This window comes from Pristis pectinata, chromosome 6, assembly GCF_009764475.1.
Source record: "Pristis pectinata isolate sPriPec2 chromosome 6, sPriPec2.1.pri, whole genome shotgun sequence".
Classification (NCBI taxonomy): domain Eukaryota; kingdom Metazoa; phylum Chordata; class Chondrichthyes; order Rhinopristiformes; family Pristidae; genus Pristis; species Pristis pectinata.
Genome location: NC_067410.1, coordinates 92,840,321 through 92,855,493, shown reverse-complemented (window position 1 = coordinate 92,855,493; position 15,173 = coordinate 92,840,321). Strand labels below are relative to the sequence as shown.

The following is a 15,173-nucleotide window of genomic DNA, read 5'->3' as shown; positions in this document are numbered from 1 at the left end:
TCCCCACCAGCTGAGTGACATCTTTCTCAAAAGAAAAAATGATACCAATTCCTGAAGCTCCAGCTCATTTGAGATCACAGGCACAGTGAGTGACACAGACCCTGTGCCTGATTTCAGCTAAGGTGTATTTTCTCCATGCCACTTCTACTTGTATTGAGCCATCAGGTCAAAGGTGACTGCTTATCAGAAAAAAGCCATTCCCCAAAAAAATATGGGCAGTAGTGACTGCTTTCTTGTTTCATAAAACCTCGTAAGATTAAACCTTTCCCAATTTCCATGACTGGGTGAATTAATGAATGCAATTCATGTCCCTTTGCTACTCCTGACTGCCAGCAGGAGTGAATTTCAAGGTTCATCTTCTTTCATTAAAATCAAGAGATATTTATATGCTAAATATATAAACAAAATTCTGTTAATGAATAATAGAAAATCTAGCAAACAATAAATATTATTAATCATAAAATGAAGTGACAAGAGTATATAGTATGGCATAAAGATGCAGAAATGTCAACTTAGTTCTTCCATCAAATAACATAGAAGGCATTTTATGTTCAAAATGGAGGAGATTGTTAGTACCAAATGTGTACAAGAGTGTCAGCCACTGATTGGTCTCAGTTCCATCCAAATGTTTTCAGCTCTAATCAGCAAGTATGAAATTCTCCCCAACATGTTTTTAGAAGGAAAGGAATTATTGAAACAATCACAAAGAATACAAAAAGATCATAACTTAAAAATGTTCAATATTTTTTTGTTCTTTCTATAACAATTTCAATGTTTGGCTTCTCCAGGTTCAGCTTCTTTATCATCATCTGTCCATGTGTTGTGAATTGGTTTTGTTCTAGCCTATACAAAGAGAAACACTGTAATTTACTGATGAGCTATGTATTTTGGAAGAAAATGACACATCTGCATCAATTATTTATGGCTACATTCGACGCTACACTCTAAATCTACAACCAAGAAGTTGGATTGATTAGCTTTTAATATCATTGTGGATGACCTAAAAGCTATTTGTGAAAGTTCAGTAAAGATCATGATCTTCAATTACAAACTTACAGAAGAGCGTTGCTGTGTTTCCCTGCCAGGTCAGTTTCTACATGGCATATTCTTTGATCAATTGCAGGTTCTTAGCTTCTCACCTCACAAGTGAGTCCTCTGCAGCTAGCTCTTTAAGGGTCATTTTAAAATACAAGTAGCACTCTTCCAGCTACAGTGAAGTGTTGCTACTTAACAAATAGGTGCTGCATGATAGGAAGCGGATAGAAGATTATTCCCAGAGGTCAGATAAACCAGGACAGGCTGAAGAGGAACAGATCCCACAGGAGGGACATGGAGACCATTCAGGCATGTTGTCAGAGATATTTCTAAATGGACTAGTAATGCATGAGAGCAGACTCTGCATGCCTGCAGTTTGGGCACCCTGCAATGTACACACATCTCTGTGCCTTCTCTACTTGCTCTCACAGCTGGATGAAAGGTAATTGAATTGTCCTCTGTGTGAGTATAGAGTGGTTATCCTCCCAGCGAAGCAAACTGTGAAATGTTGGAGAGATCAGTGGCAGCTGCCAGGAATGTCCTGAGGCTGGGAGTTAGGAGTAAACAAAACCTTGACCTCCATGGACAAAGCAGTCCAGGCATACAGGTGAATCTGTGTTGGATATCACAGGAGATCACACTTTGTATCGGTCCTTTAAATTGCACAGTTTCAGGCGAATCAGGCTAGAAGAACTTAGTTGTGAGTAAATAAGAATTGTCAATTTTCAGATCAGTAAGGCTGAGAACGAATGTTCCTTGTTGCACTATTGTCAATATCACTGGGGGAGATAAATGCCAAAAACAGAGGTATGAGGGCAAACAAAAGTACCAACAAAAACTCAGATTGACTTTCTCCATGGGTACTAAAATGCCCAGAAATGGGTGCAACATTTGGGTTAGGGTTAGGCAGATTTACACCTGCACCCCATTCTTTTCTTTGGAGTTCTGTAAAGGAACTTCTAGATCTATAACTCTGAAATCTTCCATGTGGAATATCTTTAATCAAAATAAGTGTGTGTTGCAACAGAACTATATAAATAGCAAGGCTTCTTTCAGTTTAAATTACTTTGCTGTTCAAGGAATGGAAACATTCATTAATTATACTTCAATTTTAACAGTTTTTCAATTCTCTGAAAGACAAAACTGTCTATCAAAGCTCTTTCATTCAGTGATGGCTGTCATTCTTTGTCATCTAGCAAAGCTAAACCCCCAGCTTCACCTTATGTCGGGGGTGATTTGGGGCAGTACTTCACCGCCTGTGGCTGAGATGCCAGCTGGATATGACCTCTGGAGATGAAGATATTGAGGGTTTGTGAATGAGGTTGTTTGCATCAAACCAAGTAAATGCAGGTGCATCACCACTGAGATGGAGATACCTGGTGATGCAAGGGTCCAACAAGATCTGGCCCCTTGTGGTAGAAATTCTGCCCTTTTATCGTTCAAAATTTCCTTTGAATTTTTTAAAGTAAAATTCCACTGTGCAAAAATACAACTGAAGATTTTGCCACAAGTTCCTTTGTCTACCATTTTAACAGATTCTAACTGATTCCAATTATCTGTACTGGAGCAGTACACAGCTTCGCTTCACTCTATTTTGACCCCCTTCTGTAAATTTCAAATAATAACTGGATTTTAAACTCACCTTATAACCACCAAGTTGCCACAGGTCAGAATCAAGTTACTGATATTGCTTAGGGAACAATCTGTAAATGAGTTTTCACTTAAATCAAGATGAGTTATTGTTTGAGTTGTACTGAGTGCCGCCATAAGTTTGTGGCAGCATCCATCAGTAAGGGATGTTCGCTTTAACCTAATGAGATCAGAAACCGAAAGAAAATGTAATTGAAGCATATGTTAGGATAAGTATAAAATCAAAAAGATACTTCCCTGATTTAATTTATTAAGAGTGACTACAATGGAGCCTGTGTTTCTTTCCCTGGTTTTGCTATTTTTCTTAATTTCATCATCTCATGCAATTCTGAAAGTGAATCACACTCACAGCTTAGACTGAGATTCCTGTCAGATTCTGCTGCTGCACCAGTCATAGTTAGTGTTCCCATTCAGTGTTGCAAAGTAGTTCCAATATGTGCAGATTTACAAGCTGTGTGAACATGACTACCATAAAAACCATGCACAGATTACCTGCACCAATTCCTGACATTCCTCACCCTGTCCATGTCAGTAATAACACACGAGGAGTGCCTAGGTCAATGGCATAGAAGGAGGCCATTTGGCCCACTGCTGGCTTCCAAAAGACCACTTCCCCCAGCCCCACATCCCCTCCTTATTTCCCTGCAATTCATTTTCCCTCACATGCCCCTTTGATTCTTTTGCCACACACCCCAAATTTAAGGGATAATTTACAGGAGCCATTTCATCTTTGGGATGTGGGAGGAAACTGAAGCACTAAGCAAAAGTCCACACCGTCATTGGGAGAAGTTGCAAACTCCACCCAGACAACACCTGAAGTCAGGATTGAACTTAGGTTAATAGAGCTGTGAGCAGTGCTGTGCCACAATGCCACCCACTGCTAGTGGCAGAGGAGAAAACTCCAATCAGCCCAATATTGACATGAAGGTTTCATAGAATCAAAAACCCATTATAAGATTCAGTTGCAGACCTAAACTTGCTGCATAGTGACAATAGATTCAACTCTCCCTCAGAAATTCATTCCAACAAAGTCAACAGAACTGAATTTTGAAGTCAAGAGTACAACACACTCATGCCATTGTTGATTCAATTTAGTGCTGCTGATCGGGGATGAATTTTTAGGCACATGTAGCACAGTGTGATGCTGTTTGGCTTATTGAGGTGTGACCTCTCTCTGAGAGTGTGATCCACTAAGTTCCATTCCTGTACTCTTTCCTTTTGGCTTGTAAATGCTTGCTCTTAGACACAAGAGAGACTGGAGATGCTGGAAATCTGGAGCAACACACACAAAATGCTGGATGAACTCAGCAGATCAGGCAGCATCTATGGAGGGAAATAAACAGTCGACATTTCAGCCTGAGACCCTTCATCAGGACAGTTTCCTCTTCACTTGCACCCACTTTCCCTCCAAAAGAGACTATTGAATATGATTACCTCATCTTTTTGGGAGTGCTTCCCAAATAAAAACAATTACTGCATAAACACAATTCTTCCCTTTTCCTCTCTAGTTCATTTACTGATTTTTCTTAAGTGTACATGTTTTTGTTATTGCCTCTCCTGCCAGTGGTTTCTCCTTACTTACATAATTCTGAACACCTCCATTAAATGACTGCTTAACCTTCATTCCATTAAGAACAATCCCAGATTCTCTAATTATCTTATGTAACTGAATTCTCACATTTCCAGGACCCTTTTAATAAACTTTTCCCGCACCTTTCTTGGGGCCATGACTTTTTTTTCAACTGAATACAATTGACCTTTTCCAGAAAGGACAACTCTCTTGCAAGCAATCAACCTCAGAATTGTTCAGACAATTTCCAGCACTTTGTTACATTGTATGGCTGCTTCACACTGATGTTCTGTACATTGGGGTCCTACAAAGGCCATTTCTGCTGATGTTATCTTCCCACCAGTCTAGTCTCTTTCTCTTACATGGATTGACAAGAACTGCCAAGCCCCTCCAGAATACAACAGTACATTCAAGACATGGCTTCCTCAAGATTCTCCAGCTAATACAGGTAAAATGGCAGAGACTCATTATCAAAACATGACTAAGAAACATGAACAAGTTGCCTTCCAAACTTTGTGGTAATGTAAAATGAGGAGGTGAATGTTTCTTTAACCATTGCTGTAAGTGATAAATTTCTGCCATATACCATGCATGATTTACAGGTGAATTTATAAAGCTAAGCTTATAAAGCTCAATCTGACAAAAATGGTGCCAGGTTCCACTAATTTCATGGTGCGGTCATTCAGGTATTTTTATTAGAATCCTGTCTGTCTCCAGTGGGTGTGCTGGGTACCTAAATTAAGGCTGACTGGAAAATTATGGGCGTCGAGTAGTCCTTTGATTCCACAACTATCCTATTCACACTGAGTAATAAGACATAGAGATCAGCACCACACCATCTAGTTCAGTTCATAAATATATCCTACTGTTACTCCCCTAGGTTACCCTATCATATAATTAGATATTGAATACTTATGCTCTTGAAAATAAGGTGTTCAGTCTACAGAAAAGAGAGACCAAAGCCATTATTCTGAAAGAATGTCTGAAGCACACACTATAATTCTGTAACAACATTCATTGAAATTACTTCATCTACCATTTCATTGGAAACATTAACTCATTTATTTTAAATTAAATAGCTTCTTTCATTTAAAGGTAATTTCATACAAATGCACTAAGTCCACACAAACTGTTACATCATTCATCAGTTCATCAAAGTTTAAATAAATTGTAGAATTCATTAGATACATCTCTGGTGCCATCATCTGGTCTTTTCACAAGCTGCTTGTGTAACTATAGATGTTTTCTGTTTCATAAGCAAACTTTCAATAACCTGGTTAAAAAGACACAGGAATGCTTTCTTTTATTGCCCAGGCCATAGAATATAACAGCAGAGAAGTAATGTTAAAACGTTATAGGAGTTAGGGCACAGCTTGATTACAGTGTAGTTCAATACATTAAAAGAAACAAGTGTTTGCACTGGTAACAACACAGCAGAGATTCAGAAGGATGTTGCTAGAACTGAAAAGTTGTATTTATGAGGAAAAAATAAATAAGTTAGGGTTGTTTTCTTTGGAACAGGGGAGGATAAGGGGACATTTAATTAAGATAAATAATATTAAGAGGGATAAATGGGGAAGGGCCTATTTCCCTTGGCAGAGGGATCAAAAACCAGAAGTCATAGGTCTAAACTGATTGGTTGAGGGGTTAAACGGGAGTTAACGAAACATTTTTTTCACCTGCAACTCACCTGCCTGAAGGTGCAGCAGAGGAAGAACTCCATGTTGCATTTGAAGATATTTAGGTGTGCACTAGAAGGCCCATGATCTGCAGGGATACAGACCCCGTGCTGGAGGTTGGGTTTGGGCTGGGTGGCTCATTTTTTGACTCAGGCTGAATAGCCTTCTCCTGTTTTTAAATTTCCTTTGCTTCTATGCTTTTGTGAATCATAGAATTGAAGGCAAGTAGCATGCAATTGTTAACCTGGCTAGGAAGTTGGGCAAACGACAGGAGACACAGAGAAGGAATAATGGGGAGATGTGGGCTTGATGTGGCCAGCTGTGTGGGCACTCAAGCATTCACCACACTTATGAATTGTTTGGATGATGAGGTAGAAAAGCCATGTTTGGCAATAAAGAAAGATGGGCAGCATTGTTCGCAGTGAGTACGGAAGCAGTAAATTATGGAGAAAATCAATAGATTAAGCAAGGAGGCAAAACTGTGCCAAACAGATTTCAATGTAGGCAATGGTGCTTCCCCCCCCCCCCCCACCACCATTTTGCTGTACAAAAGGACAATGTGCCCAATTCCCACAGGTAGTGACTGCATCTTCACTACTGGAGATCATGGGAAATGGGTCTTAGCCTTAATGTCTCTCTTCATAGCAGACACAGCAAATGTACAAAAGGCTGCTGGAGGAAGAAGGGAGAATGTGGGGGAGGAAGGACTGAGTCTGGCCACACATCCCTTATTTCCCACAATCGTAACCAGCCTTCATTCCCGTCTTTAAGTAGCTCTGAGTCACTGTAAGACATGTCCTCATAATGCGTGCAACGATCTGAGTGAACTCTGCAGCAAAAATCTACTGCAGGCACTGAAACTCACAGAGACAGTCTACTGATATACAAAATGAGGAACCGAACATCAAGGACACTTCAATTCCAGTCTGGCTGATGACTTGGAGCAGCACCGGCTTTTTGCTTTACTGTGAACGAAAAACGAAGAACTTCTGCCGGAGATGGGAATATTCATGTTGTCTCAAGGTTTTTTACTCAGAGAGTGGTTAGGACATGGAATGTGCTGCCTGGGGTGGTGGTGGAGGCAGGTACATTGGTCAAATTCAAGAGATTACTAGACAAGCATATGGAGGAGTTTAAAATAGAGGGATAAGTGGGAGGAAGGGTTTAGATAGTCTTAGGCGAGGTTTAAAGGTCGACACAAAATTTTGGGCCAAAGAGCCTGTATTGTGCTGTACTGTTCTATGTTCTGAAGTACTTCTCACATGCATTTTATGGGGTGCAATTCCGAGGCAACTATTTCTAGATGGCATCTACATCAATGGTCTGCGTGTGTCAATATCCAAGTAACTTAGGTCTCTACCAATCATATCAGAAGAGGTGGCCTTCCAATGCCCCAAGTACTGTATAGGGTGCTTGGCAGATTTCACAGTAGTTAGCAGGCCAGTGGAAGAATCAAGATCTCATTACTGAATTTGCTTTTACAGTTGAGTTTGATTCTGAGTTAAGTTCACTTATACACTAGATCTGGGAAATGACTTTAACCTTATCTGCCCAGCGGAACCATAACTGGGTCGGGTGGAAGCAGCTGAGAGGTGGGAAGGATCAGTTAAACACAGCCTGGTTATTTCCTCACCTTGCAGTTGCCTGCTATGCAGACAGCAAGCCATCCACACAAATCTAGCAGGTCACTTTATCACATACATAGGCTTCTCATGATGTTTGTAAGCATAGAAATAAAAGTTGTCTTGAAATGACAGATAGGTGCATACCTTAGAGTTTCTAGTTTGCAGTTTGGGTTCTTCAGTGCAGTGGATAGTGCATGCACGCCTGAATCACCAAGTTTATTCATGCTCAGATCTAGTTCTCTGAGCGTCTGGTTTGTGACTAACACCGTGGCAAGTTTCTCACAACAAGTAGGTGTCAGTTTTGTATCCGTCATCCTATAAGAAAAACGTCAGAAGTATATACCAAAACTGAACAAAGTTTATACATGTAATATCAGCTTCTGATAACTAATATTTATTTTATGAAACTAAAGGCACCTCCTTTGACTGGTCCTATAAATTCTACTCTCTTCTCTCTTACTTCATCTTTTTTTTGGGCACTCATTCAATCAGAACCTGACCATACAGAATGGTAAAACGAACTTCAATCCAGAACATGTTTCAAACCATGTACCCTATCCATCACCAGACACTCTAAATGCCCTAACTAATGCCATACATGCTAATCTTATACCCCACTGCATCTCAATACCCTACATGCCTATTTCTATACATTCAGTCCTTACAGTCTACCTATCATCATACATCCTATCGCTACTCCCCATATGTTCCCGTATACATACACCCCGCGTATGCCTTATGCATTACTAAATCCACTGATATGCACCCTATCCCTAATTGTATCCATCACCATCCTAAATCATGTCCATCATCTGACAGCCTATCCCTACACCCAACCCATCAACTGTACACCCTATCTCTATGGACCCTATCTATCATTGCATGCCCTGTCCATTGCTATGTATCTTATTCATGCACCCCACACATGATTGTACATCCTATTCATTATAATTCATCTTATCCCCCAAATCCACCACTGAAAGCCCCATTTGTTGATGTACACCTTGTTTTAACACTTCATCCATACACCCATTCCTCCATCCTAACCATCATTGCATGACATATTCACTACTGTATACCTTGTTTCTACACCCTATCCATCATTGCACTATTTACTTCTGTACACTCTGTCCATTGCCACACACCCTATCCATCACTGTACACCCTATCGTTGCTGTTCACCCTATCCCTATCCCTACCCCCTATCCATTGCCATGAACTATATGTGCAATTTTACTTATCCTTGACTCAGTTTGCTGCTGAAACCACATTGACAATTTTATTGCCTCAGTACTCAATTATTCCCATGTATTCATGCTGGTCTTTCCATTCATCATCTCCAATTTGTCTTAATACACACACCAGTATACTATCCTACACCAACTCTTGATCATTCCCAACATCTGTTTGTCTAGCAACTTAATAAACATGAGTTCAACCCTTCATCTCAAATTACTGTTAACTTCCACTACATTACATTTGAAATTTTCTCCATGCTTAAACTAACAATTTGCCTCAGGGAGAAAACAACTTTCACCTTCTTTTAGGTGAGTCTGACAGCTCTAAATTCTGATGAGCGTGAATAATCTCTTTGGCATAAATCAAGCAAGGAAGCACCAGAAAAAGATTTTCTTTGGGAAGTTTCTCAATCCATTTGGTGTGCGATACCAGTTCTCAGTATGCATCCTTTGGCTTGACTTTGGTCTTTTGAATGTGACCTCACCCTTTATTGTACCAGTGCTGGTACTCCCTTCAGCTAACTCATCGACAAGATTCTAAAATTTCATTTTCTTCTCAAGTCACTTGGCCTTTGCACTTCTTATTCCTGTTTCTTTAAAAAAAACTTTCACATTCCTTTATAAGGATGGGCACTCAATCTCTCCAGCTGTGGCTCAATGCTATTCCACCTCTATTGTGAGAGATATCAGACCAGTAAAAATACATAGTGTAGTTGTTGTTTCTGTTTTTCTTGTGTGTCCTTTATACCATGTAACTACCCTCCAATGGGTCTGTAATCAACAAAATGCTTCACTACTCAATGCTAATGCATCAATATATAGGACTGTGCTGCCACACATACTGCATCAAAGTCACTGCAATCACTGTGAAGTGCAGGTCCTCCCCATGTTACAAACGCCCAACTTATGTACAGCCTGTACATACGAATGAGCATTCGGGAGACCAGCAGGATGGATTTGCCAAGTACTGAGGGGCTGCAGAGATCGTCTGCCACCAGGGAACTCAGTTCACAGACACATTTCCAACTTGTGAACTGTCCAGTTATGAACAGTTCACAGGAATGGAACCCTGCCATAACATAGGGAGGACCAATAATAACTATAACTACAGCACTGGCAATTAATGCCTATAATAATTATAACACTGGCAATTAATGCCTTCTAAATCTTTACTTACCGCAATGATTGTATTGAGCAGCTTGGGTCCATCAATGCCATAGACAATACATTTATGCCTGTATCTTGAATAACATTGGAACTTAGATCCAGGTGGGTCAGTGTGTGATTGATTCTGATGGCAGAAGTAAGTTCTCCATAGTTTTTCTGTGACAAGCAATTGCTGGCCAACCTTTAGATCAGAAAAAGATGTAAGTTATAAATATGCAAACAAGAAAATTAAATTACTGTACCTCCTTCTTCCCCATCGTCGGGCTAGGAAAGCCCATATGCGGGAATGTCAGGTGACCCGCGTGTGATGTCAGCGTGGGAACTGTAGCGCGGGAAGTTTTTGGGTATTAAAGGGCACCACGCTCCTGTCGTTCATTCGACTTCTGATTTCGAACCAGCGACTCTGTGTTTTCATTTCGTAGTGTGTAGCTAGCCGCTACATTGGTGACCCCGACGGGCCCACAATGTCTGCACAACAAGAGGTACAGGCAGTAGCCCTTAAACTGCCCATCTTTTGGACACTCAGGCCTCGTGTCTGGTTCAACCAGGCCGAGGCCCAGTTCCAGATTCACCAGATCACCAGGGACGACACCAAGTACTACTACGTGGTGAGCGCCCACGACCAAGACACTGCAGCCCAGGTCGAGGACTTCATCCAGGTGCCCCCGGAGGAAAAGTATGATAAGTTCAAGACTCTCCTTCTCGAGACTTTCAGCCTTTTACCGATGCAAACGGGCCTCCCGCCTCCTCCACTTCGATGAGTTGGGTGACAGACCCCCCTCTGCACTCATGAACAAGATGTTGGCCCTGGCAGAGGGCCACAAACCCTGCCTGATGTTTGAGCAGGTCTTCCTAAAGCAGTTACCCGACGACATCCACCTGCTCATGGCGGATGCCGATTTCAGCGACCCCTGGAAGGTGGCTGCCTGGGCGGATGTACTTAGGCAGGCCCAGCAGGCCCAGCAGGCCAGACCCAGAAATTGAATGCACCCCACCCACCACCAGGTCTGAGACACCGACCGACCAATGGTGTTTCTACCACCAGCGGTGGGGCGCTGACGCCCGCAAGTGCCGGCCACCATGCAGGTTTCTGGGAAATGCCAGAGCCAGCTGCCGCTGATGGCTACGGCAGCTGGCCACCCGGATAGCCTCTTGCATGTGTGGGACACGCGTCCCGGACGTCATTTCCTAGTAGACACCGGAGCCAAAGTCAGCGTCATGCCTCCCAACAGCCACGAGACTCGCAACTGCACACCAGGACCCACCCTCAGAGCCACCAACGGCAACGCCATTTGGACCTTTGGCATCCGTTTGGTGCACCTCCAGTTCGGCACCTGCAACTTTACTTGGAAGTTCATCCTGGCCGCCGTCACACAACCACTCCTCGGGGCAGACTTCCTTCATGCTAACAGTCTGCTGGTTGACCTGCGGGGTAAGCGTTTGGTACATGCCAGGACTTCCTAAATGTTCTCGTTGGGTGAGGCCAAGCTACTGGTCCCACACCTCAAAAAAATGGAGGAGTTGGAGATCATCGGCAGGTCGGACAGCCCATGGGCCTCTCCACTACAGATGGTCCCTAAGGCAGCCGAAGGCTGGCGACCCTGCAGCGATTACCAACGCCTCAATGACATTACTACCCCAGACTGGTACCCTGTGCTGTATATTCAGGACTTCACTGCCAACCTGCACGGGCAGTCCATTTTTTCCAAGGTCGACCTCATCCACGGGTATCACCAGGTCCCGGTGCATCCGGACGACATTCCGAAGATGGCGCTGATCACACCTTTCGGCCTCTTTGAATTTGTCCGGATGCCCTTTGGCCTCAAGAATGCTGCTCAGTCCTTCCAACGACTGATGGATGCAGTCGGGCGCGACCTTGACTTCGTCTTCATATACCTCGACAACATCTTGATCACCAGCAGCAGCCGCCAGGAACATTTCACGCACCTCTGCCAACTCTTTTCTCGTCTGGGGGATTTCGGCCTGACCATCAACCCAGCCAAATGCCAATTCGGGCTTGAGACAATTGATTTCCTGGGCCATCAGATCAACAAACACGGCGCCATGCCCCTGCCTGCAAAGGTCGACGCCATCCACTATTTCTCCAGACCCACCTCCATCAAGGGCCTGTAGGAATTCCTCTGTATGGTAAACTTGTATCATCGGTTCATACCATCCGCGGCCCGCACCATGCGCCCATTATTTGCTCTCCTGTCAGGCGGAAGCAAGGACATTGTTTGGTCGGAAGATGCTCAAACCGCGTTCGTTGAAACCAAACAGGCCTTGGCGGACGCGGTCATGTTGGTGCATCCTCGTACGGACGTCCCGATTGCCCTCATGGTGACGCCTCCAGCACAGCAGTCAGAGGCGTTCTAGAGCAGCTTATCGAAGGGCGTTGGCAATTGTTGGCGTTCTTCAGCAGGCACCTTCGACCACCAGAGCTCAAATATAGCGCCTTCGACCGCGAGCTGTTGGCGTTGTACCTGGCCATCAGACACTTCCGATACTTCTTGGAGAGCAGGCCATTTACAGCTTTCACCGACCACAAGCCGTTGACCTTCGCTTTCAACAAGGTCTCAGATCCCTGGTCAGCACGGCAACAGCGGCACTTGTCGTACATCTCAGAATTCACCACTGATGTCTGCCATCTGTCTGGGAAAGAGAAAGTGGTCGCGGATGCACGGCCCACCATCCAAGTTTTGTCCCGGGGGTGGATTTCGGCGCCTTGGCGGAGGCACAACGAACAGACATGGAGATGCCCAGCTATCACACTGCAGTCTTGGGCCTGCAACTGCAAAACCTACTGGTAGGCCCCGGTGAGCGCACCCTGCTCTGCTATATCTCCACAGGTAGACCCCGCCCCATCGTCCCAGCTGCCTGGCGCCGACGGATGTTTGATTCCATCCACGGCCTTGCACACCCATCCATCCAGACTACTGTCCGGATGGTATCAGACAAGTTCGTCTGGCATGGCCTGTGTAAACAGGTTTCCGAATGGGCCCGGTCCTGCACACACTGCCAAACCTCGATAGTACAGCAGCATGTCAAGGCCCCCCTGCAGGATTTTCAACCTACCCGCCAGAGGTTCACCCATATCCATGTCGACCTGGTCAGCCCCCTCCCAGTCTCCCGAGGAGCGCAGTAACTCCTCACGATTGTCGACCGTTTTACCGCTGGCCTGAGGCCATTCCCCTCGCAGACACCTCCACCCAGTCCTGCGCACGGGCCCTTTTGTCAACTTGGGTGGCCCGTTTCGGTGTCCCGGCACATATCACCTCAGACAGGGGAGCTCAATTCACCTCCGGCCTGTGGTCTGCTGTCGCCGACTTGTGGGGTTCCCGGATCCACCTCACCACCGCCTATCACCCACAATCCAATGGGCTGGTGGAGAGGTTCCATCAACACCTGAAGTCGGCACTCATGGCCTGCCTTAAGGGGCCCGACTGGGTGGATGAACTCCCCTGGGTCCTGCTGGGGATACGCACCACGCCAAAAGAGGACCTGCATGCCTCGTCCGCAGAGATGGTCTACGGAACGCCCTTAGTCGTCCTGGGCGAGTTCCTACCAGCCCCTCGGGGGCCAGAGGGAGAACCTGCCGCGGTGCTTGACCGGCTGCACGAAAGGCTTGGAAACCTGGCCCCGATACCCTCCTCCCGACACGGACAGGCCCCGACCCGTATGCCACCTCCCCTCCAAGACTGTAAGTTTGTCTTCGTCAGGAGGGGCGCGCACCAAACACCACTGCAGTGGCCGTAAGAAAGGGCCATTCCGGGTCATCAGGAACAATGGGTTTACATTCGTACTGGACATTGGGGGGCGCGAGGAGGTTTTTACAATTGACCTGCTGAAGCCGGCTCATTTAGACTTGGACCAACCCATGGTGGTCCAGCGAGTGTGACGCAGGGGCAGGCCACCCAAGTCATAGCTTATTTAATTCTGGTTTTTGCGACGGTATCGCCGGTTCTGGGGGGCGGGGGGTTAGGTAGCGACTCACCGCGCCGGCATCGAACCGGCTCCAGACATCACGAATGTCGTTGGAGGCCCCGATCCAAGATGGCGCGGGGCGCTCCATCTTCCCCATCGTCGGGCTAGGAAAGCCCACGCGCGGGAAGGTCAGGTGATCCACGCGTGACGTCAGCGCGGGAACAGTAGCGCGGGAAGTTTTCGGGTATTAAAGGCGCACCACGCCCCTGTCGTTCATTTGACTTCCAATTTCGAACCAGCGACTCTGTGTTTTCGTTTCGTGTAGCTAGCCGCTACATAACATACTGAAAATTGGCAATGATTGGAATATTCCTGTTAATAACATTCCAGAAATTATTTTAATTCAGAATATTTGCTTGTGCATATGTACCTGATCAAGTGATAGTGATTGATAATGCTATTCAATATTATATAACATGTTACGGGGCATTCATCTTGAAATCTCCATCATGGATATGAAGGCAGTAGAAAGGAGTTACAAATATGTGGAGAACAACATTGATGGGTTACAATACTGTCTAAGCCACAAGCCTCTTTTTTGAAGCTGCTTAGTGGGAATCAGTAAGATTAAGTTGCGTCAACAAATGATGTATATTTCCAACTTACTCCAAACTTTTCAAAGTGCAGTTGGGATTTCTTAGCACATCACAAAGTACTTCCACTCCAGTTTCCTCTAGGTAAGAGCCCATCATTCCAAAATCAAATGTAGAAGTATTATTCAGCCTAAGTGCAACAAGTTAATTATGGAACAAATATTAATTGCCGGCATTTTTTTTGTATTATCTCAATTATTTAATGTACTCTGTGATACCAAAACAGAGAATTATAATGATGCTAAGCAAACTATACTTTGAAATTCAGATCTGCCCAAATTTTGGGAACATGGGAACATCACTTGGCTGAAGAATTCCAAGGCATACTTGCTACTGGGTTCAGGCCTAATCACCATTCAGTAAGTGAGCTGAGCGGTACAATAGGCAGTTCACAGGCGAAGAGGATTACAGGCTTAACCAGTATGATGTCTCAGATGAGTGATGAATGGGTTATGAGGGCACACATAGTATTGTCTGTGGCAGTATTGGCAAAGAGCAGGCACGGTAGAGTAGCAGTTAGCATAACGCTATTACAGTGCCAGCGACCCGGGTTCAATTCCGGCTGCTGTCTGTAAGGAGTTTGTACGTTCTCCCCGTGTCTGCGTGGGTTTCCTCCGGGTGCTCCGGTTTCC

General features: G+C 44.6%; 1 protein-coding gene across 1 annotated transcript in view; it reads right to left on the bottom strand.

The window, feature by feature from the left end:
- Positions 1 to 737: 737 nt before the first annotated feature.
- The window catches only part of LOC127571881 (NACHT, LRR and PYD domains-containing protein 12-like), a 34,891-nt gene continuing 20,455 nt past the window's right edge, over positions 738 to 15,173 (bottom strand). Inside the window, exons 8-12 of the mRNA XM_052018627.1 lie at positions 14,555 to 14,671; positions 9,975 to 10,145; positions 7,704 to 7,874; positions 2,678 to 2,845; positions 738 to 843 (exon numbers count right to left, since the gene is read on the bottom strand). Coding sequence (XP_051874587.1) covers positions 738 to 843; positions 2,678 to 2,845; positions 7,704 to 7,874; positions 9,975 to 10,145; positions 14,555 to 14,671 — 733 coding nt within the window. The remainder of the gene's footprint in view (positions 844 to 2,677; positions 2,846 to 7,703; positions 7,875 to 9,974; positions 10,146 to 14,554; positions 14,672 to 15,173) is intronic.